General features: G+C 47.3%; 1 protein-coding gene across 3 annotated transcripts; it reads left to right on the top strand.

Moving 5' to 3' along the window:
- The first annotated feature begins 1,839 nt into the window (after nt 1–1,839).
- On the top strand, nt 1,840–22,066 carry ell2 (elongation factor for RNA polymerase II 2). Of its 3 annotated transcripts, none has more exons than XM_035389696.1 (12): nt 1,840–2,247; nt 8,655–8,702; nt 10,367–10,488; nt 11,824–11,984; nt 13,967–14,226; nt 15,658–15,782; nt 16,087–16,156; nt 17,406–17,847; nt 18,164–18,230; nt 20,007–20,178; nt 20,803–20,838; nt 21,432–22,066. In XM_035389696.1, the coding sequence occupies exons 1-12, from the start codon at nt 2,074–2,076 to the stop codon at nt 21,591–21,593; spliced, it is 1,839 nt and encodes a 612-aa protein (XP_035245587.1). In that variant the 5' UTR covers nt 1,840–2,073; the 3' UTR covers nt 21,594–22,066. The 3 variants fall into 3 exon arrangements, with proteins under 3 accessions (XP_035245587.1, XP_035245586.1, XP_035245585.1); XM_035389695.1 differs by having other exon boundaries at nt 1,841–2,247; nt 11,827–11,984; nt 20,794–20,838; XM_035389694.1 differs by having other exon boundaries at nt 1,841–2,247; nt 20,794–20,838.
- The last annotated feature ends 478 nt before the right edge of the window (nt 22,067–22,544 follow it).

Genomic DNA, 22,544 nt, shown 5'->3' with positions numbered 1-22,544 from the left:
CGTACGTGTGTGTGTGTGAGTGTGTGTTCGTGTATGTGTGTGTATGTGTGTGTGTGTCTGTATGCATGTGTGTGCATGTGGGTGTATTTGAGTGTGTGTGTGTGCGTGCATGCGTGCGTGCATGTGCGTGTCTGTGTGTGTTTGCGTGCGTGTATGTGTGTGTGTGTCAGTGTGTGCGTGTATTTGTGTGTGCATGTGTGTGCGTGTCTGTGTGTGTGTGTGTGTGCGTGCATGCGTGTCTCTGTGTGTTTGTGAGTGTGTGTGTGTGTGTCTTTGTGTGTGTGTGTTTGCATGCGTGTTTATGTTTTTGCATGTGTTCTGCAGCCAATGATTCCAGAGTCAGTAAAATGATAGCTGGGTGCGGTGAATGCTTCAGTGATCTCATGGATTCAAATGAGCTCTCACACACCCAGGTTGCGAACATCACCCAAAACAGGCCCTATATACCAGTGCTGTGTTTGGCCCTATATACCAGTGCTGTGTTTGGCCCTATATACCAGCTGTGTTTGGCCATATATACCAGCCCTGTGTTTGGCCCTATATACCAGCCCTGTGTTTGGCCCTATATACCAGCCCTGTGTTTGGCCCTATATACCAGCCCTGTGTTTGGCCCTATATACCAGCCCTGTGTTTGGCCCTATATACCAGCCCTGTGTTTGGCCCTATATACCACCCCGGTGTTTGGCCCTATATACCAGCCCTGTGTTTGGCCCTATATACCAGCCTGGTGTTTGGCCCTGAATACCAGCCCTGTGTTTGGCCCTATATACCAGCCCTGTGTTTGGCCCTATATACCAGCCTGGTGTTTGGCCCTGAATACCAGCCCTGTGTTTGGCCCTATATACCAGCCCTGTGTTTGGCCCTATATACCAGCCTGGTGTTTGGCCCTGAATACCAGCCCTGTGTTTGGCCCTATATACCAGCCAGGTGTTTGGCCCTATATACCAGCTGTGTTTGGCCCTATATCCCAGCGCTGTGTTTGGCCCTATATACCAGCTGTGTTTGGCCCTATATACCAGCCATGTTTTTGGCCCTATATACCAGCCTGGTGTTTGGCCCTGAATACCAGCCCTGTGTTTGGCCCTATATACCAGCCCTGTGTTATACCAGCCCTGTGTTTGACTGGCCTCACATGACACACAGCTGGAAGGTGCCACCAGAAACACAGCTTCAGTATTACATTTTTCACCGTTGATTTTGTATACAAAAACATTTATTTAATAACAATTCCCTGGACTCATGGCTGCCACTAAGAGGCTTCTCATTCGCCTCTTTGAGTGGAGAGGGGAATGCGTATTATGACCGCCTCAGTTGAACTCAGGCCCCATTGGACACTGCACCGTAAACCAGACAAAATGTCCTCTGTTCAGAGCTCCCTGGGTCCCTGTAGAGAGGAACAGTTCTGCTATGCCTCAGCTTACAAGCCACTGAAGGGTTATAACTTCTTTTCTGCATTTCTACTCTTATCATATCATGCCACGTTATCATAGTTTCCACTGCATTAGCCAAGGCCCCGCTTGTGATTAAAGCTACTGGAATAATGCTAAATACATAAAGTGACACTGACAACATAACGGAGCTCTATAAAGTTCAAATAATAATAAAATGGGAACGGAAAGCTTTGTGAATAAGCTACAGAAAATTACCAAGTGGCTTCTTCAAATCATACCCTGTTCATTCATTTTCATAATTAGGTTCCCAAAGACTGACATAAATAAATAAACCGACCAATAGGTTTAGGATTAGACGTGCCGAAATTATAATGGGTGGGATATGCTGTTTGTTTATACTGTCAGCAACAAATCAGGAAGTTTTTCTACTGACGTCAAATGAAATTCAAAATATTTAGATAGCATTCAGTTAAACTATACATGCATCACACGTGCGCTTTCCTTAATACACAGCAACAAACTCGGCAGAGGAGAAAACCACAGTGCCACGCCATGATAAAAAATGCTTAACTTTTAGTAGTTAAAAAGAGAAAATAGAAGCCAATTGGAGAGCGAAATGTGAGACAGCGCAAGCAGAAGTCCCACCCTCGCCTGCGCGCTCGAGCCTCGGTAAAGCTGCAGCATGTTCGCTGCTCAGAGGGACTATGGTGGAGGGGAAATAGTCATGGCGGCGCTCGCGGAGGAGGGGAGGTACCGTGTGAGCTGCTGCGGTCGCGATGGGACCGCGACCTCCGTGTTACACGTGAAACTGACCGAGACAGTTTACAGGGCGTTAAAGAATTACCAAAACTCTAAGGTGAGTGATATATGATGATAATCATTAAAATAAAAAAACGTACACTGCTGCAAACTTCGCTGGGATTAACGCCAAAACTGTCATGGCTGGGGAATCAATGGTGGGTGTTTTGTCACACAGTGTTTGTATCCTTGTATATATAGGCTACATATAAAAATACATTTGCGGACAATTCATTTATTTATATAAATGTGAAGGTCCTTTTCGAAACTGTCCAATGTTCCATCTAATTCCGACGGATACCCCCCAAACAAGTTAATTTTCCAAGCTAACCTACCACCAACACAGCTGTGGTCATTTAAATTTCCACTTGCTTATAAGTAAAATAAAGTTGCCAGCTTGATATGCTATTACGAGTAGTAGCAGCAGTAATGTCACCCATTAACGTGGCTATATCATTGTTGCATGGAGAGAGAATGTACGGTAAAAGTTTTAAGTTGGCAGATGAATCAATTGCAGTTGTAGCCTAATCTATCCCCCTGGGTAGTCCGATACTGCTGCTTCTTTGAAAGACAACTCTAATAACGATCGAGCGACCTGCTTTACTACTGTTTGTTCAGCAGATTGCAGGCTTCTGGCAGATTCCAGGATGAAATGAACATTTGTTCTACCTCTCCAAATCGAACACGTAGTGCTTACTCTTTCAAACTAACCCGTTTCTGTCCCGTGCCTTTATAATAAGCACATATTTTCTTATACATTTGCAAAGCTGCGTGACATCGCTGTAAAGTAGCTTGTAGCTTCTGAATAAAGTTTTTTTTCCTCTCTCTTTTTTCTTTTTTTTTTTGCTTAGTTAGCTTGTTGGCTAATTCTGGGCTGTGTTGGCAGCAGTCCAGGACAGGCTACCTTTTTAGACACAAAACTGTTCGTTACTTTTTCGTCTACGTTGTTCGCCATTGTTGCAGTTTATGTTGCAGATGTCTAGATATGCGGTCAGATTCTACGTATTTAGCGAGATCCATGTATATTTTGTCAAATAATTGACGTTAATTTTCTAACCGTCGCCCTTTAGAAAGCGCTAGCTTACGTGTAACGTCAGGTCTTATTTGGACCTAAAAAATAAGTTGGGTTTGGGGAGTTTTAATCGACATTTCTCCTTAGCAGTTTTTGCATTTCTTACTAGAACTACAGCGTCGGCAAAGCTACTTTAAAAATCAGCTGTTCGGCTCTTCTGTGTGTTATGATTTGCTTCGTTTGCTAACTCATTCGGCTTGCAAGCTAACGAATCGAGAGTGCTTATGTGTTGGCAGTATGGAAACTACAGATATTTTGCGTCTATTTTAAACGATGACATACTACTAAGTATTTAAACATCTGAATGTACGTTTTAGAAAGTTTGAGCATTAACATTACGTGCTATAGCCTATCAGCACTGGGATTAAACCACCCAGTTTGACCGACAGATCAGGGGTTATTCACGAACGTCAAGCCCAAAAATGCAGCACGCGTCATTAGAATGTGCTGTGAGCGTCTCCTCTTGTGCGCTGTAAATGGGCATTGCTTTTCAGTTGATTCTCGTGAACTAGAAGCCTGATTGTGAGGTTTGGACGGGGTTAATAGAGGTGAAAAATAACGTTCTCCTTTCGGTAGTCCAACGTTACCTAAGACCCCTATTCTATTAAGAGTGCAGATATATCCTATTTACTATTTTACTGACACTTTGTTCTCACAAAAGTTAATGTACTCCGAAATACTTGCTCAATAATGCACCCGTTAAAAGCTGTCATAGGCTACAGTAAAACTTAGCATTAGTAATTAGCGTTCATTTGGTGTAGTCCTAATGTAAACGTTTACTCTTTTGCTAGAAGTAGAGTCGAATAGTCCCACAATGTAGGCCTAGTTTCCCCATCTGACAGCGATTCTGGGTAGCCTACATTTAGAAACTATGCTACGAACTTTTTGTGCTTAGCTATCGAATAAAATAGCCTACTGTGGCTGAATGTTAAATGTAAAGTTATTTAACAAGTGCATTATAGATTACGGAAGCTTAAAAAATGGTCTTTGTTTTTTGGGTTATAGGCTGTTTATCTTAAATATAACACCGACGGGTTGTATAATGGAGCTTAATGATGATAACAACAATAATATTTTATTTATTTATTTTGAACGAGGTGAGTTTTTCTGCTCTGCAATATTCCCTTGGGATTGGCTAAATCAAAATAATAATTACGATGTAAGCAAGTGCCCTCCATTGAGCCCTTTCCCTGCAAAATGGTCATGAAATGACTCATCTGTATGCTTACTGGTACACTGTAGGACTGCCATATGGTGCTTTTGTTTGGGTAACAGTTTTTAATGGAATTTGGCTCCATCTTTTTGTGCTGAATTGTCCGGGTAATTAGGTTTTGGGTCGCTTGCAACCGTCGTATAATCACCGAGCCTTTCAGACTGAAGTGGCAGTATCGCCACTTCGACTGAATTGTTCTCCATTGAGTTTAATGCGCTTTTAAACGCGCGTCCGGAACCTCTAAATTGAAATGACATCATTAGCGTTTCAGGGTTGTGGACACTGGGGAAATGTGTATACCTGGTTTTTTATAGAGTATAGCTACTGCGGCCTACTTGTGGGTTTGTCCTTAGACTTCAAATAAATACACTTCTATTTCAGATGCAATTACATGTAACATGTTTGTTCTTGTTCCAATACGCGGCACGCAGACCCAATCCCATGTTTGTTTCTTTTGCAATTTGTGTTTGCCCAATTTGCATCTAGATGTAATATTTTCCCGTCAACGAGTCATCTATCTTTGCCAGGGGAGGTGAATGCTTTTTCGTCGCCTAAACTATTTAAGGGAACACTACCTTTTTGTAATGTCAAGTGAACATTCCCCAGCACGTGTGCGTTTTATTAGCGTACCCTGCGTGGCGGTGATGGAAATTTAGGTGTTAAAATTCCGCATGGAACTCGTTCAGGTCACATACCCTGTGGCAAACTAGGAGACAGTGTCGGCTTTGTTTCTGGCTTACCTGCTTGTAGTTACGTGAGTCAAACTTGAGTTGTTTTTGTACTTTTAACCTATGGAGTCATGCATGTGCTGTGTGCATCACACAGTATGCATTGTAGATGTTGACAACTTTCCCTACAAATTTGCGGGTGTATCTCTTGGTAGAGTTAGGCTACGCCTAAGCCTAAGTACAGAAATGGACAGACTGGAAATGACTTGTCTAGAGCATCTTCCTCTTGTCACCTATTTGTGAATCTGTATTCTTGATGGTTGTTTCCAAAACGGGAATAGGCTTGTTATGACTCATGAAACATTTTCTCAAGCTTAATTCTTCATTGTCACAACATGCTTAAATTAAGTTTGTTTAATGTGAATTTAGTTATTTAAACTTCTTATACAATGCTGACATGTTTCTGTCTGCTTATCAACAATATGAATTTGGTGTTTAAAAAAACCCATTTATATTATAGTCGTCATGGCTTTGTAATTTTCCAGTTAATTTTGAAAATTTAATGCGGGTTCAGGAACGGGTTTGTAAATCGAACAGGACTCCCTGATTGACAGTTTGAGGCTCATGCAAATACTCGGTGCTATGGTGACACAACCTGTAATTAAATCCAGGTGTGAGTCGGGGCTCTAAGTGAATGTGAGGTCAGAGTTGGCTCTAGGTAGCCACTGATCTGGGGTCAGCCTCCTCACTCTGTGTCATACCCCGGCCCATTTAGTGTCAGTTTTTATTCTGATCCAGGATCAGCTGCTGAATGCTTAAAAAAAAAATTAATTAAAAAAAAAAAAAGTGCCGCCTTTTGTGTAGCTGGGGTTATGGGGCATTAAGAAGAATGGGGTCTACATCCGTGCACCTTCCACTTGGATTCAGTAAACGGCAGCTGGGGCCAAGTCAATAGAACTGCCAGCTCATACACTGCCTGTTGTGCTCTTGGCAAGGATCGAAAATGTCTCCAAACCAAGACGAAGCCCGGGAATCATAACTGGATTAGGCCAAACTGGAAATGGGCTGATATTGCGGTAATGGTGGTGGCTGAGGTCCAGGAGGGAGGGAGGCGGGGGGCAGGGGGGGGATGGGGGTGCTGTTGATTTGGGCAGGCAGGGTGTGTTATGGCTGTTACTGTCATCCCACCCCCCCTACCCCCACCCCCCAAACACACACACACTGGGCTGTGCAGTGGCCAAATTGCTGGGAAGTGTGAGCAATACCCTGCTCCTCCTGCTGATTTAGAAAATGTGTGTGTGTGTGTCGGTATGAGCAGGAGAGAGTGAGGGAAAGTGAGAGACTATATGTGCAGTGCATGTGCGGTGGGGGGTGGGAGGGGTGCAGATTGGATGTCTCTGTACTGTGAGTCAGTACCTGTTTTACCAGCTTCTTCACAGGAAACTGTCCCTGCCCGCAGCACTGAAACTGGATTGGGCTGGATTGGGATTTAATCTCACCTGCTATCATCGAACAACTCCAAACAGAGGAGTGCTGTGTCATATATTCCCTTATTTAACCAGGATTGGGGGGGGGGGGGGGCAAAGAGAGTTCTTATTCCACCCAGTTCTGTGCCTCAGAACTCTGAGGATGCCGCCAGTTCGTTCTGGCGTAAGCAAACGCTGGCCTGCGTTTGACACTGGGCTTTGAAGCACTGTGGATTTAGACAGCTTGTCAGCAAAGCAAAAGAATGTAGGCTTTCAAGGTCAGAGGTCAAGCTGCTCACAACGCGGGTCTTTTTTTTTTTTTGGGTTCCGGTTTATGAAAGTGACATTCTGAAAGGTGCAAAGGAATGGCTTGAATTGTCTCGTTAAAATATCCTGGATAGTGCAGCAGGGGCAGAAAATTTGCATCTGTTCTCATTTGTGCATTTTTGTCCCAGCTTGTGCCCGATTTTCATTCAGAATAAAAGCGCTTTTGGCATCAAACGGTAACTCTGTTCAGCTTTGCGTAGTCAGCTGATTCTGCCTTGCCTGCTGGTGAATAGTTTTCTTATCTTTTTCGATCTCTGTTAACCATTATCGTAATTCTGTGTTCGGAGAAACATTCTCTAAAACGTACTGTGGACATTCCAAATGCAGGGAGATAAACTTTGAGGAAAGTAAATGTATCTCCAGTACTAATAATAATAGTCGTTTTTTAAAATGGCATAAGTATTAGCAGTAAAGTTTGGATAGAGGTGCTTCTGTTCCAGCTGTGCACACCCTGCCGTCAAATTAATGGAAGCCAGACTCTTTTTTTTAACCCCCACCTTAATCTACCTGAAAGCCAGCACCACTCCTGCAATAATAACGCCTATTTGGCAGGTTTAGCTGGGCTTGTCCCCACCCCCCTTCCTCTCGAGCGACACCATTGGTTGACGGGAGCGCTGAGCCTTTTCCCATGATCCTCCTGCCATTATCGGTCTCCGCCAGGGCTGTGATCTTAATCATGGTTGCCATACTTGAAGTTTCACTCCTAAATGTAAGGTATTCGACAAAATTTGTGGGTGAAGTTTTTGAGTAAAAAAAAAAGGGATGAGAGTCAATGACAGGTGGGGAAAAGGAAGTATTGGGGACAAATTGTGAGTAATTTGTATGGGAACCAGTTGAAGTTTGAGGAGTTTTGAAGGGGGAATTAATTCAGGGAGCATTGAGCTGATTATATCTGTGTGAAAGGCCCGGTTTTCTTTCTAGGACTCCCGACACCAGCCAGCACTGTCATTTGCCTGTGTGCCTTTTAGTGCCTCAGCTCATTCAGTTGGGGGGAGAAAACAATAAAAATATTCCTTGAATCTTCAGAACTTTCCGTTGGTAGGAATTTTCGTTCCCCCCCCCCCCCCCCGTTTCACCATAATGAACACCGGCCAAGGAAGAGGCTGCAAACGTCCCCCTTCTCTCCTGCCAAGTTTAAAAACACACCGCACCCTCGTTTGAACCCTCGACCGGCCGCCGCGCGTAAATTACAGGATCTGATGGCTTTCAGGGTGAGAAGGGCTCTGTGAGGAAGTTATTTTTAAACATTTTCTTGTTTTTTTTAAAAATTTATTTATTTTTTGGTTTTTATTTTGAACCTTTTTTTTTTTTTTTTTTTTTTTTTACCCCACCCAGCCTCAAAGGCACCAAGGGGACCCCTATCATAAGTTAAAGAGGGTTATATTTTGAAATATTTTCCAAAATCTGCATATATATTCATTGCATTTCACGTCTGGCCGGGGACAGCCTACTGTACTTACAGGTACCCCCGGGGGGCCACTGACCCTGTGTTGAACACCCAGGCTCTTGGGACGACCCACGCTGTGCTAATTCCACTAATTTCTGAGCTTTCCTCTCCTGCTTTGAATTCTGCGCCTTTCTTTACTCTGGGAGGATTTGGGCATTTCTGCCAGACACTTTGGGTTTGGCACTGCTGACGTGTGTAATGGAAAGTACACAGACTTCAAACTTTGGTGTGGTATTACATATCTTGTGCTTGTCTCTCTTCATTCCCTTCAGAATGCGTTGTCCTCAAGACCAACAATACAGTTCAAGGGGCAACAAGGGGTAAGTTGGTTCCTCTTCGTTTCCGGTGTGTCTTGACCGAGTTCGGTACCGTAGGAAACACATGGCCAGCTGGTGTATTGTTTGATTGGACGCAGTTTTGACAGTGGGTGTGTCATTGCATCTGGTTATAAGAGCATAAAGTCCTTCCACATGTAAAACGGGCTTCTCTCTTTCCATTGTATTTTGTTTTACTTGTGTCCCTGCATGTCTGGGCTGTTCGTACCCAAAGACGGCTGTGCAGTTGCATGCTAGGTGTACGTTTCTCAGGAGACCGAAGAACAGCTGCACGTCCCGCCAGGTGTTTAAGCTCATCTGAGCAGGAGACCGAGACGGGCAGGGGATATTTGCATTTAAAAACAAGAAAAAACTGCTTCTGGGAGTTCTGGAAGGAGTGGTGGTTGAGGAGATGATGGTTTCGCTGTCCCTTGGTCCCGGAAGGCACTGTGCAGTTTGACTCTTGGTCACCCCAGCCCCCCCCCACCCGCAAAGCTCAGAGAATCGAGTTTGATGCATGTTGGGTTAGCCATCCTGACTGGAGCTCAGCTGCATGGGCCAGTTTAAACACACCGCACGTTTTTTCTGAGAGAGATGAGTTGTTGAGAGTGTGATTGTGAATTTAAAAACATGAAGAGTAAAGTTCCCTCCACCCCCCACCCACCCACTTTTAGACAAATTCAGGGCAGCTCTCCCATTTTAATAACTCCCGTGTAGTTAGTCTAATTGGTTGTCGTAGGCTAAATTAAGCAGCCTGTAAGTGAGCACAGACAGTGGTGTAATTGGACGGTAATGGCTAATTTAAGCCGAGGAGGGATTCTTAGAGCAGCAGTACGGTGCAGTGCTAGCGGCTGATTATATTTAGCGGCTGGCGGGCTGTTGCGCCCCCCCCCCCCCCCTCCCCCCACACTGATGACTGTGTGAAAGTGAAAGCGGAGGGTTGACCTCTGACCCTTGCCACAGCTTTAGTTTCAGTCTCTGTGTCTATTAATACAGAGCTGTGTGAGCACAGCTGGGCTACTGCTACGGGACGACCCCCCCCCCCCCCCCCCCCACCCCACATGAAGTGTGCTGTTTTCTTTCTCTCTCTCTCTCTCCCCCCGCCCCTCTCTTTCTCTCATTAACCAGGCTTATACGAACACCCCCCCCCCCCCCGTTATCATTACTATAAGCAGTGGTTATTGTCTGTGGAAAAAATGCATCCAGATTAGACTTTTGTCCTGGAGACAATTTGGCAGCCATATGAAAACCATATGTGCTTCCCCCTTCAGTCACCAAATTTACAGAGTGAACCATCGACCAACATTTGGTATGGTCCATTTAATTTAAGTGTTTGTGAAAGTAATTGTTTTCTCATTGAATCCAAGATCTAATTAAATTTATTTTATTTATTTTCACAGAGATTGCATTCTACAATGTGGCATGCAATCGAAATACTGTTACAGCTGACAGAATAACAAGGAATCATTGTTGCACATTTCATTAAAAATATGGACTGCCATTAGTTCAGAGTAACTAGCAGTGAGTGATTATGGCGTTGCGCTGCTGGCAGGAGAAAGTCTCTCTGTAACAGAGACGCTCATGGGTACTGATATGGGCTTGCCTCGGTAACGGGGAGTGTGTGCGCGTGCGTTCTGTTCTCACTGGCTGTCTCCCCTCGTTCCCTGCAGAGCGTGAGGATTCCCCGAGCGGACGACCCCTCTGCTTCGGCCTCCTTTGACTTCTTCGTGTCCCGAGTCGGGAAGGACGGCCCTCAGGGAAGCTTTGAGTGCGTGCGCCAGGATGTCTCGGGGTAAGAGTCGGACCGTCATGCCCTGCACCCCCCCCCCCCCCCCGCACCGACACTCCCCCCCCCCACCACCACCACCCTCTGTGTGTGTGCACGCGTGCTTGTGTGTGCATGTGCGTGCACGCGCCTGTGTGTGTGTGCATGCACGCGCTTGTGCGTGGTGTGTGTGTGCGTGCATGCGCTTGTGTGTGTTTGTGTGCGTGTGTGCGTGCATGCTTGTGTGTGTGTGTGTGTGTGTTCGTGCATGCTTGTGTGTGTGTGTGTGTGTGCGTGCATGCTTGTGTGTGTGTGTGCCTGCGTGTGTGTGGGAGACGGGAGGCAGCGGGTCACGTTGCTTGCTGACTAATCAACAATAAATAAATAAACACTGACTAATCAAAAAAAATGTTAACTTCTCACAGTGACACTGCACCTTGAAAGCGCAGTGTCATTGTGACATGTAGCGTACTAGCGTACGCAACTGACCAGAAACAGCCTTTCCAAATGCAGTGCCAACTCTTGTTCGCTCACGTGGTGTCTCGCCCCTGTTTAAGGATGACTCTAAACTTAGTGTTGTTAACTGGTGTACTGTATGGTAAACAGTGCTTTGTCATGTAAAATGGTCAGCATTTTTCACTGTCTTTATTTTGCACTCCGGTAACTGGGTTAATGATAGGATAACATTAGTGGGTTATCCGGTAAATTTGTTTTTGACAATCTAGCTAGCTAGTTGGTAGACGGTAGTGTTAGCTGTAGTAGTTTCTGCTTTTACTTTCCCTGTGATGACTGAAGAAAATTGGCTCAATAGCTGAAAATGAGCTGAATAGCTAGCTCTGGAACATTCAGCTACATGGATTTCAAAAAAAAAAAAAAGAGAAATGTTGATAAGTGTACTTTTTCTGACATTTTATCAGTATTCTATTATATGTAATAAGTAATACGTTAATTATTAGCTTTTGGGTTTTTAGGTAAACTTTGCTATATCTGGGAAGGTGTGCTTATAGTTTGGAAAAAAAAAAACCTTAATATTGAACCCTGAGTACACACATCAGACCTGGGCCAAAAGCATGTCTGAAACACTTAAATCTTTCTGTGTGTGTAATATGAGAGCAGGGGTTCTACTGGTGGTTTAAAGAAGAGGTGTCAAACTCCAGTCCAAGAGGTCCACAGTGTCTGCAGGTTTAACTCCAGTCCAGGAGGGCCGCAGTGTCTGCAGGTTTAACTCCAGTCCTGGAGGGCCACAGCGTCTGCAGGCTTATATTATGTGACAATATGACAGACACCTGATTCAAACCAAGTTTCACATTCTCTCTCTCTTCCCCCCCCCCCCCCCCCCCCCCCCACCCCCCTCCCCCCCAGCAGCGACGTGCCCCTCCTGTCCTGCATGGGTGTGGTGCAGGACAAGATCACGCTCTGTGCCTCTAGCTCCCACGACCCCCCGCAGCGCCCCCCACAGGCTGAGGTGGGTATGCGCAAACGGGAGACCAAACCCGCCAAGCCTGCCGACGGCCCCTCCACAGGCAAGTACCCCCCCGCCCCCCCCCCCCTTGCCAAACCTCTTATGCTTTCTTTTCTTTCTTTTTTCTTTCTTTCTTTCCGTCTTTCTTTCTGTGCTTTTCCTTTTAGACAGCTGTGTACTGATGGGTTATCTGTTTAGTGGCACTTTTTAATTACAATACAAATAGTTGTTTGTTAGGTTAACGTATTGATTATAAATGGGCCTATGGGCCTTAGTGATGCTGCATTTTTGTGAGTAACACTGATGCAACGGTGCCGTTTGTTGCTTTGACACTGCCGTGCGTCACTGTAAATAAAAGCATCTGCTTAGTGGTTGTAATGTATTGATTCTAACGTCAAGTCTGCCTCTCACGCCTGGCTACTTGAGAGTGATTTACAGAGAGACGCAGGTGGTGAGGGAAAAATGCGAGGTTCTTGGTGAACTGCTCTAAGCAAGCAAGAAAGAGAGAGAGGAGCCTTTGAATGAAAAAAAGCTTAGGTCTATTGATCCTTTTGTATTTTTGTGCAAGAGCTACAAATGTTTAAATGTAAAAAAAAAAAACGAAGCTAATGCAGAGCATAGGGACTTGACGCACGCCTCTGAGATGTACTCTGAAGACTGGGTCACTGGGTTCTGTGTGTTCTATTGTTTTATAGTCCCTCTGACACAGAGTCCACTTCAGGGACTCCCCCCGCTTTGAGTTTACCAACTGGCTTGTTACCAGCTTAACCCAACCCCTCCCCCCTCCCCCCCCACAGACACAGACACACACACACACACACACACACCCGAGGGATCTTTCCCCCCTAGCAGCTGGGGAAGATGTGCTTGTGATGGTTTCAGCCAAGTTCAAAGCCACATGCCTTTTCAACTTTTGGGGGGGGGGGAACGTGCCAACTGGATTATTCAATCCAGGACGTGGAGTATCCCATTCGTACAGGCTGTGGCCTTATCCCTGAATGCAGGACCTCACAGTCTGGAATCCAGACCACTGACTCTCCAGTCCAACAGACCGTCCTGGTTTCTGTTTATTTAATAACTCGTTTTATACATTTTTTTTTTTTTTTTGCTTTTTTTGGGAGAGGTGAGGGTTAGGGTTGCTTTGAAGTGCAGCATGGAATTTGGGATGTGTTTTTATGGGTTATTGGAGAATCGGTGAGAGATTGACTGTGTTTGGCTGATATGGCAGAACGGGTGGCAGTGGGTGCCAGTGTATGAAAGTAAAACGCTTTGCTGAAGACAGCTGCTCAGTGAGAGACAAATATTAATTTAGACCCTTTTGTAACCATTAGTATGTACGCAAGTAATACTTCAGAGTATAGCAAGTGTGTGAGAGGGACGAATTAATCTCACAGAAAATATTAAATTCAGCTTTTTAACCGGTAGAGTTTCCAAAAAGACAGATCAAGCTGTGTTTAACCATCTTCTGGGCAGGACAGGCTCAGGGCGGGAGTGGCATTTTTTAATTATTTTTTTGCTTTGAAACCCTAAAACACCCTCGGGTATGCTGCATGATTTCATATTACGTTTCCACTTTTGTCCACAAGAATATGCCGGTAATTTTTTTAAAAAAAATGGGCCCCCCCACTGGAATGCTTAAAGTGGGTCTGTCTAACTGCTGAATACTGATTCTCAGGTTAAACCTGATCTTTCTGTCGTGCGTCAGTGGTGTATTTTTCTTTTCAATTGAATTTGAGACCCAGGTCTGGCTCCATGGGAATGGATGGAGAACAGGTTTTTGGCCGTTTTTAAAGTTTTCAAAACCTACAAAAGCCACTTGGGACTCATTTTTTACACAGTTCGGTTCAATTCACTAATGCTTTATTGACATGACGGTATATAACGGTGTTGCCGAAGAAATAACAATGAATACAGTAGCAATAGAAATGAGTGAATAAAAGTAAAGAAAATTAAGTTAAATGGGCAGGGGAAATATTACGAAGTGCGATAATAAAATAATTTATTTTTCCTCCTCTTTCTTAACCTCTCTCGCCCCGTGCCCAGGTAAGAGGGTCCCTTTCCGAAAGCCGGCTCCGTCCTCCTCCCCCTCTGACCTGGTCCCGGAGCGGAAGCGCTCCACGCCCGTCAACCCGGCCGCCCTGCTCCGGAAGGGTCCCCCGAACCCGCCGCCGGTGTCCCAGGCGCGCTACCGCGACCGCGTGGTCCACCTGCTGGCCCTGCGGCCCCACAAGAAGCTGGCGGTGCTGGCCCGTCTGCAGCGGGACAAGATCAACCCCAAGGACCTGGGCAGCACTCTGCAGCAGGTGAGGGGGGTGAGGGGAGGGGGTGGGGCAGGGGGAGGGGTGGAGGGAGGCACTTTCTGACTTTTCAAAAGCCCTTTATTCAGTGTAACATTAAACAAAGGGCATTAAAGTAACAACAACATGTTGTTACAACAACCGACATGCAGATCAGATTATCGCCTTACATCCGAAACCCAATCCCAAAAACAACCCCAAACGCAGCGAAATGAAGGAATGAAAGGACAACCCTCATACAACCGGGAATGGAACCGGAAACCAAAAAGAGTAAGCAAGAGAGGGGGGAAAGAGGGAGAGAAAGATGGGGAGAAAGATGGGGGGAGAGAGGGAGAGAAAGATTGGGGGAGAAATATAGGGGAGAGGGAGAAGGAGGGTGGGAGGGAGAAAGAAAGAAAGGGGGGAGACGATAAGAAACTCACATACGCATCATACTGTGAAAAGACTAAGCCTTTGGTACAAAGCGTGTATTCAAAACGTCCCGGGGATGGGGCGCGGCACTGTACGAATTAAACAGGCGCCTGGAGCACCTGCATTTCTCCGTCCCGCCCTCTCATGCACACTCGGATCTCACATGACTGGGCCAAGGGGCTTAGCGCTGTTCTACATCCGTCGGTTTCACCGTTCGGCTTACCCACAATGCAGCTGCGCAACTTATGGTTCCCATTGGATGGGGGATTGTTCGGTTGCCTTGTTTGGCTTTGCTGTTTTTGAGCTGATTGAGCAACAGGGTTAGTAATTCCCCTGTGAAATGTGTGCATATGCTTGTGAACGTATGTTAGCGTGCATTGTGATATTGTAGCATAATTATTTGTGTTGCATGTTCACGTTTGACGTGAGATTTGCAGAACAGTTGTCCCAATCGTTGTTTACATTGGTTGACATTGCCGTTAAGGATTATGTGTGTGACGTATTTCATGTGAGATATTCCGATTAGAATTTGTGCCTCAGGAATCCAACAAATATATAATATACAACAGGGAAGTGCATAGGGCTTCATTTAAAATGTGTGAATAAATTGATTCCCTGTATTGAGTAAGTTTTAATAAATCATTTAAACCTGTATGGGGGGGTCCAGCGTGGATATGTTGTGAGCAGGTAGCCGCTAGGTGGCTGTCTGTGGCACAGGGACTGATGAACGGACCTTTGCAAGGCCGGGCAGCTTGAGGACTTGGTTCTTCCCCTTGTTTGGAAAAAGTGTGTGTGTGTGTGTGTGTGAGAGAGATGGGGGGGAGAGGCTGAAATGTAGTCTATGCAACCTCATGGCTGGGGGGAGGGGGCCGGCTATTTTCCTCTGGTAATTCATTTTTAATTGATTACATCTGGCCTTCTGTCCAGAGGTCGGAGAAAAGGGTTCTGTTTTCCAGTGGGTGCAAAGTAAAAACGCCCCCCCCCCCCCCCTCCTTTTTTTTGTCCGCCCATCCCCTCTGCGTCCAGGTGGCCAATCTGAACCCGAAGGACAACACGTACTCCCTGAAGGACCACCTGTACCGGGATGTCCGGAGGGACTGGCCCGGGTACTCAGAGGAGGAGCGGGAACAGCTGGGGCAGATTCTGGCCAGGTGAGCTGCTGCTGGGTGCGTGTGTGTCTGTGTACATGCGTGTGCGTGTGTGTCTGTGTGAGTGCGTGTGTGCGTGCGCGTGTGTATGTGAAAGTATTTATTGGTTATCCTCAGTCCAGTATCCTGTCCGTGGCCCCATTGACAAGTGTGTGACCCCAGACCTAGATGTGTGCTGCACACATGCACTGCTGTAAAGGCCTGTTTTTGCTAAATCCCTCTCTCGCTCTCCCTCTCCCTCTCTTTCTCACCCCCCCTCTCTCTCCCTCTCTTTCTCACTCTCTCTCCCTATTTCTTCCCACCCCAGCAAATTTGGCACCCAGTGTGAGTCTCCCTCCACCAAAAGTCCAAAAGAGTCCATTCCAACTTCACAACAGGTAAATCCCCCCTCCACACACACACACACACACACACAGCATGCCCACACCCGAAGTTAAAACCTAGACACACAGACCCGCAGGCTAAGGAAGATGTATAGAAAACCACAGAAAAGTTGTTATTCCAGAATCTTGGGATTTTTTGTGTGGATTAGCACACACTATACTCCTGTCAGAGAAGAGCGAGGAGATATTTAAACTGTGTGCTTCAGTCTGTGTTGGCATTAACATTGCAGCATTATTATGGCACCCTTGTAATAGCTGAGATGTTTTTTTTTTTTTTTGGTGTTAGACCACAGAAAATGAATGTTTATCTCCAGTCCTGCAGGGCCAGACTCCACTCTTTAACAACCCCAGACACAGGCTGGTGGCCCCGTGTGTTAAATGAGGGCAGTGGTTTGTTGAATCGGGTGGATTTGCACCTGGTTTGAATCCGTTCCTGCAGTCCGGCAAAGCCTTCCAGCACTTGAGCTCGCTCGGAAAGACCTTCTCAGATGACGATGGCGCCTTCTGAACGGCAGTCAGAGGCCATTACTCAGCAGAGCGAATATGGCGCTCGCCGAACGTCTCTGGCGTCGGACCTTCCTGACAGCCGAACGGACAGAATGTTCTGGAACGGCGGGCTTGTGGGTCCCCAGGGCGTCTTCAGGAGGAGGAGCAGGCTGCAGTTTGAGATGGAGTCGGCCGTCTCAGCCGCCCCTCGTTTCTTTCCGTTTGGGAAGAAGTGAAAGTGCCGTCGAAAACCAGCCGTGCGGCGTTCAGTTTGAAATCGGGGGGGAAAGAAGGCGCTCGCCTGAGCAGCATTTGAGAACGGGTCGTCCCTCACTCTTTCATACGCATTCACTCATATTTGGCTCCAAAGTAGTGACTCTTTCCACTGAATTAAAACACTGATTCCATAGACTCCCCAGATCCTGAGCTCCTGCAGTGCTTGACACTGGTTGCTAACGGGGTTACAGTGGCGTATTATTGGATGTTATTACATATCTTTGGTCATGACCCGTACTGAACCTTCTGAAGAAGGATTCGGTTTCCGTGGTGGGGAGTCTGATCACTTTCACTGTTGAGAGTCGAAATTCAGCATCGAGAATGCGCCGGTGAGTTCTGTGTGGAGAATGCAGAGTTGAGTATCTGGTAGATTAGTGAAATCTGTGCTGGTGAAATGCTAGTTGGAGTGTAGCTGGTGTGTGTAGAGCTGCTTTATGGTGTTGTGCTGTAAGCTCACACACATCTGTCTGCTTTCTCGTAGAGAGGTCAGGAGTGCGACTTCATCGACCCTCTGATGCCCAAGAAGTCCCGGATCTCCCACATCAGCAGCCGCGCCCCCGTGACCCCGCCTCCGAGCGATGGCCACGCCCCCTCCAAGGAGGACAAGCCCGCCCCGCCCGCCCCCCACCTCCCAGCGTCCAACCCGCCGCTCCCCCTCAGCTCCCGCTCCCCGAGCACGCCGGAGGGCTGCGGCACCCAGGCCCTGCCCGTCGACGCCCAGAGCTCCCGCGTGGACCAATCACGGAGCTCCTCCACGCCCGCTCCTAGCCCCGCCCCTGCCCTTGCTCCCGGCTCTGCCCCCACCCTCGAGCAGAGGGAGGGCGGCGGGAGCAAGAAGCCCAAAAAGAGGTCCAAAAAGCGCAAGGAGAGGGAGGAGAGCCCGGACCTCCCCACCACCAAGATCGCCAAATCTGACCGAGAAGGTATGGGGGGGAATGAAAAGGGAAAAAAAAAGAATAAGCACTGACTCCCCCCCCCCCCCCCCCCCCCCCCTGATGGTTGTTCTGACTTATCCAGAAGGGTGGTTTTTAAATCCAGAAACGAATTGAAGTGTCCCTCATCTGGCGCCCAGATTGGCGTATGGCTGCTTGATGACCCATCCCCCGCCTTCCCCTCCCGAGCCCAGCCTATCGAGGGCCCTCCTCCTCCCCTCTCCCCCCATCTTAATTAAGAATTCCTCTCTGCCTGCGACTGATCAGTCTCACGCCGCGGTGATTTAAAACAGACTCTCCCTTGCAGAAAGCACAGAGGCTCCGGTCCGCTCCATGGAGGTGACCTCCACCGACGTGATTCCAGATTACTTACAGTGAGTGTGTGCGCTTCCTGTCCCGTTACTTACAGTGAGTGTGTGCGCTTCCTGTCCCGTTACTTACTGTGAGTGTGTGCACTTCCTGTCCTGTTACTTAGTGAGTGTGTGCTCTTCCTGTCCCATTACTTAGTGAGTGTATGCACTTCCAGACATATCGTATCAGAAATGGTGATGTATGCCATGCAAATATGTCCCAGTTCAGGTCCCAGGACCAGGTGTGCGAACCTCTGCCATTAAGCGTCTCAGATAAGTTTGGTCAGGCAGCTCAAAATGGCCGAGGTCAGAATATGGGCATGGGAAGCCTGATCCTGGATCAGTGCTTTTTCTCTGAGACCCATAATGAGTGGATGGTGAATGGGTTGCATTCATACAGCACTTTTCTCTGCAACTATGGCTACACAAAGGGCTTTACAATGAATGCCTCTCATTCACCCATTCACACACACACAGACACAGACACCGTGAGCGGCAGGCATGTCTCTTGTATTCACCCATTCACGCGCGCGCGCACACACACACACACACACACACACACACACACACACACAGAGCGAACGGTCACCATGTCTCTCATTCACCCATTCACACACACACACACATGCACACACACACACGCTCATGCACACACGCACACACACACACACATACACACATGCACACAAACTGCGAAAGACAGCCATGCAAGGTACCAACTAGCTTGTTGGCCCAGTCACAGGGAAGATCACTGGCTGAGTTTGTCTTTAGAAATATTTTGTAAAATCTTCCTCTCCACTCATTTCATGGCTCCTGTTACTCTTCTGCTGGGAAGCTCTCTCTTCTTGCCATAATTTCAGATTAGGCATTTCAGGAGCTTCACTAAAATTCGGTTTTTACGACTAGAAAATCTTTGTTGGACATGATGGGCATTTTTCAGTTCTTGAAATGAATTTCAGTCTTTAATCTAGAGGTGTCCAATCTTAACGGGCTGCTGTGGGTGCAGGTTTTTCTTTTAGCCCTGCACTAAGACACCTGATTGTACTTAGCAAGGTTTTGGCCGAAGACCATAATTTGTTATTTAGTTGAATCGGGTGTCTTGGCGCTGGGGAAAAAACAAAATCCTGCACCCACACCGGCCCTTTTCGGATAAGACTGAACCCCTCTGGATTAAAGACTGAAATTCATTTCAAGACCTGAAAAATGTCCGTGATGTCCCCCTGAAGAGTCTCCAGTCAGTAGATTGAATTTGGGGTGAACCTCCTGAACCTCAGCAGATCTCTCCTCTCCGTGACCCTCCTTCCATAGTCACCGCACCCAGTCACAGTGCCCGTCTGTTCTGGCCCCCCAGTGGTGGAACAGGGTCAGTACAGCAGAATCATTGTCCGTCTTCAGACTCTGACTGAAGGGCCGCCTCTGCAGAGTACATCCTGGTTCCTCTCCTAGCCACGCCCCCTCCCTCCAACATTGCTATCTTTCGTACAAGGTTCAGGTTATGGTGTGTCTTTTATGGTTTAATGTTTATCCTCGGGGCTTGTTATGACTGTGATCTGCGCATACTCTGGATTTTAATTTAGGTTCTTGCTTAGCACATTACGTTTGAATACTGGGTGAAAATAGACATCAATGGATAAGAAACATTCCTCTGTCACATTTCACAGACACACGTTCCACAAAATGGCTGAAAGGTGCACTCGGACACCTCCGAAACGGTTACTCTCGCCCCACAGGAGTGGCGCTCGGTCATGTGATTCGTAATTTTGGGAGAGCGCTTGCTGATCTCTGCGTCTGGTTTTTCAGTAAGTTCACCGCCGTGACGTCCATGACGCAGCGTCAGAGCTACAAGGACGACTTCAACGCGGAGTACGGCGAGTACTGTGCGCTGCACGCCCGCGTGGAGAAGGTCACCCGCCGCTTCACCCAGCTGGACTCCCAGTGCAAGCTGCTCCAGCCCGGCACCAAGGAGCACAAGGTGGGGCGGGGTTGCTGTGGCAGTGGGCGTGGTTACTGTAGCAACGAGCAGGGTTACTGTGCAAATGGGCGGGGTTACTGTATCAGGGGTTGGGGTTATGGTAGCGATGGGCAGGGCTTCTCTAGTGATGGGTGGGTTTACTGTAGCAATGGGCGAGGTTACTGTATCAATGGGTGGGGTTACCATAGCAATGGGTGGGGTTGCCATAGCAATGGGCACGGTTACTGTAACAATGGGTGGGTTTACTGTACCAGTGGGCAGGGTTACCGTATCTGCTGGGCAGGGTCACTGTACCGATGGGCAGGGTCACTTTAGCAATTGATTATTTGTGCAAGGGGTGAGGTTATTCTATCAAGTGCTGGGGATGTTTTAGACAAAGGGCAGGATTATTTTAGTAAGGGGTGGGGTTATTTTTGCCAGGGTTAGTTTGCAAAGGGTGGGATTGGTGTTATAAACGGTGGGATTATCACTAAGGGTGAGGATTTTATTTATTCATTTTTTTAAATAAAATTGGGGCAGAGTTCAAGAGTTCACGTGTGTGTGTTGTGTGTGTTGTGTGTGTTGTGTGTGTGTGTGTGTGTGTGTGTGTGTGTGTGTGTGTGTTTTCATTCACAGGAGGTCCAGGAAGAAGTCTTACAGGAGTACAACAAAATGAAACGAGTAAGTGCACAAAGAAGGCTCTTAAACGTGATTGATAGTGACCGTCTGTAGTCCACGCCTCTCAGGCTGTGGCCGTAACCTTTGTGCTGCCTGTAACTGACTACAAGCCCCATAATGCAGTGGGTTAGCAATGAGCTGTCCATCACCAACTCTGAGAAGCCAATCAAACCGCTTTTCTCTCCTTTGCAATTTTGGGCTTCATGAAGTTCTGCTGTCCCATAGTTAGGGTTTATTAGCAGATATTGCATTGTGTGCATGTGAATGTGTGAGGTAGTGTAACAACGGCTTTTTCACACCCAGGTTGTAGGTTTTTTTTAACCCCACAGGTGCGGTACTGCCATTGAGCAAGCCAGGTCCTTAACCTCAATTGCTTCAGTGAATATCCAGCTGTATAAATGGGGGGAATAATGAAAGCATAAGCTGTTTAAATCACTCTGGATAAGAGTTACTGCTGAATGCATGTGTGTGTGTTTATGTCTGTGTGCGCATCCGTGTGTGTGTGTGTGTGCATCTTTGTGTGTCTGTGTCTGTCTGTGTGCATGTGCCTGTGCGTGTGCGTGTGCACGTGTTTATTTCTCTCTGTGTCCTTGCAGACCAGCCCCAGCTACAGGGAGATGAAGCAGAGGTGTGAGCACCTCCATAACAAGCTGGCCCACATCAAGCGCCTGATCGCCGAATTCGACCAGCAGCGCGCCCGCACCTGGGACTACTGCGCCGACGCTGGGAGGGACGGGCGGGCCATCCCCAGCACATGACCCGCCCCAGAAACCCGCCGCCCCGCCTCCCCCGCCCTCTCCAGGCCCCGCCCCCAAAAATACCCCACCCACCCCCCTCAGGCCAAAACATTTCACCTGGTGTAAAATCAGATTCTTTATTATCTTCCTCTTCCTTTTATTTCCCTCTTTCTTTTTTTTTTTTTTTCTTCCAGTGTTTCTTCAGTTGTGTTCCTCTGAAACCTTTAGAGGAAGTGAGAAAAATGTCCTATGCATGCTGGGAGACCTGCTGACCTGGCAAAAAAACAACAAAAAAAAACAAAACCAAAAAAGAACAAAAAATATATTTTTGAAAAGGAGGAAAAAAGATGCATTTGCAGAAAAGGAGAGGGAAGATGTGTTTATCTAGGAGAGAGGAGACTGGAGACTCCGCAGATGGGGGATAATCTGAAGTGTGTCTTTATAAGTGCTGCAGAATGCACCAGCCAGCCTAATGTGTTAAAGGTCTTTCAAAAGCAAATTTGCACGTATAAGGAAAAAGGGTGTGTGCATGCGTTCGTGTGTATAGGTGTGTGCCTGTGGGTGCATGCGTGTGTTGTGTATTTACGTGAGGAGCACTGAAATCTCAGAGCTCGGTGGGGGGGTTGAACAGCCAGGGTGTGCCGGGTGCTTTCCGAAATGCCACATCAGTTTTTTGAGACGAGTGTTTAACGGCTGTGTCACCCTAGCCTACCCGGTGACCCGCCCCCCTGCCCCCCCCCCCCCCCCCCCCCCCCCCCCACAGTGGGCGCCGTAAGGTGCTTACCGGTTTACTAGCTGCTGATGCTGAGTTACTGTGTCCCTGTTTCCAGGGCAACAGCTGGGGGGGAAGGGGGGGCTGCAGTGCTCTGCCAACAAATGACATACATGATTTTGCTGGTGAGCTGTCTGTGTGTGTGTGTATGTGTGTGTGTGTTTGGGGCGGGCAAGGGAGTGCGCGCGTGTGCAAGTGTG

The sequence above is a fragment of the Anguilla anguilla genome, chromosome 14 (genome assembly GCF_013347855.1).
Source record: "Anguilla anguilla isolate fAngAng1 chromosome 14, fAngAng1.pri, whole genome shotgun sequence".
Classification (NCBI taxonomy): domain Eukaryota; kingdom Metazoa; phylum Chordata; class Actinopteri; order Anguilliformes; family Anguillidae; genus Anguilla; species Anguilla anguilla.
The sequence above is the reverse complement of the archived record's forward strand: the minus strand, read 5'-3'. Positions and strand labels throughout refer to the sequence as shown.

Excerpts from the sequence above, each read along its gene's own strand:
- ell2 (XM_035389694.1), top strand. The coding sequence starts at position 2,074 with ATGTTCGCTGCTCAGAGGGACTATGGTGGAGGGGAAATAGTCATGGCG. Across the intron at positions 2,248-8,654 it reads AGAATTACCAAAACTCTAAG|AATGCGTTGTCCTCAAGACC; the intron begins GTGAGTGATATA and ends CATTCCCTTCAG. Across the intron at positions 10,489-11,823 it reads GTGCGCCAGGATGTCTCGGG|CAGCGACGTGCCCCTCCTGT; the intron begins GTAAGAGTCGGA and ends CCTCCCCCCCAG.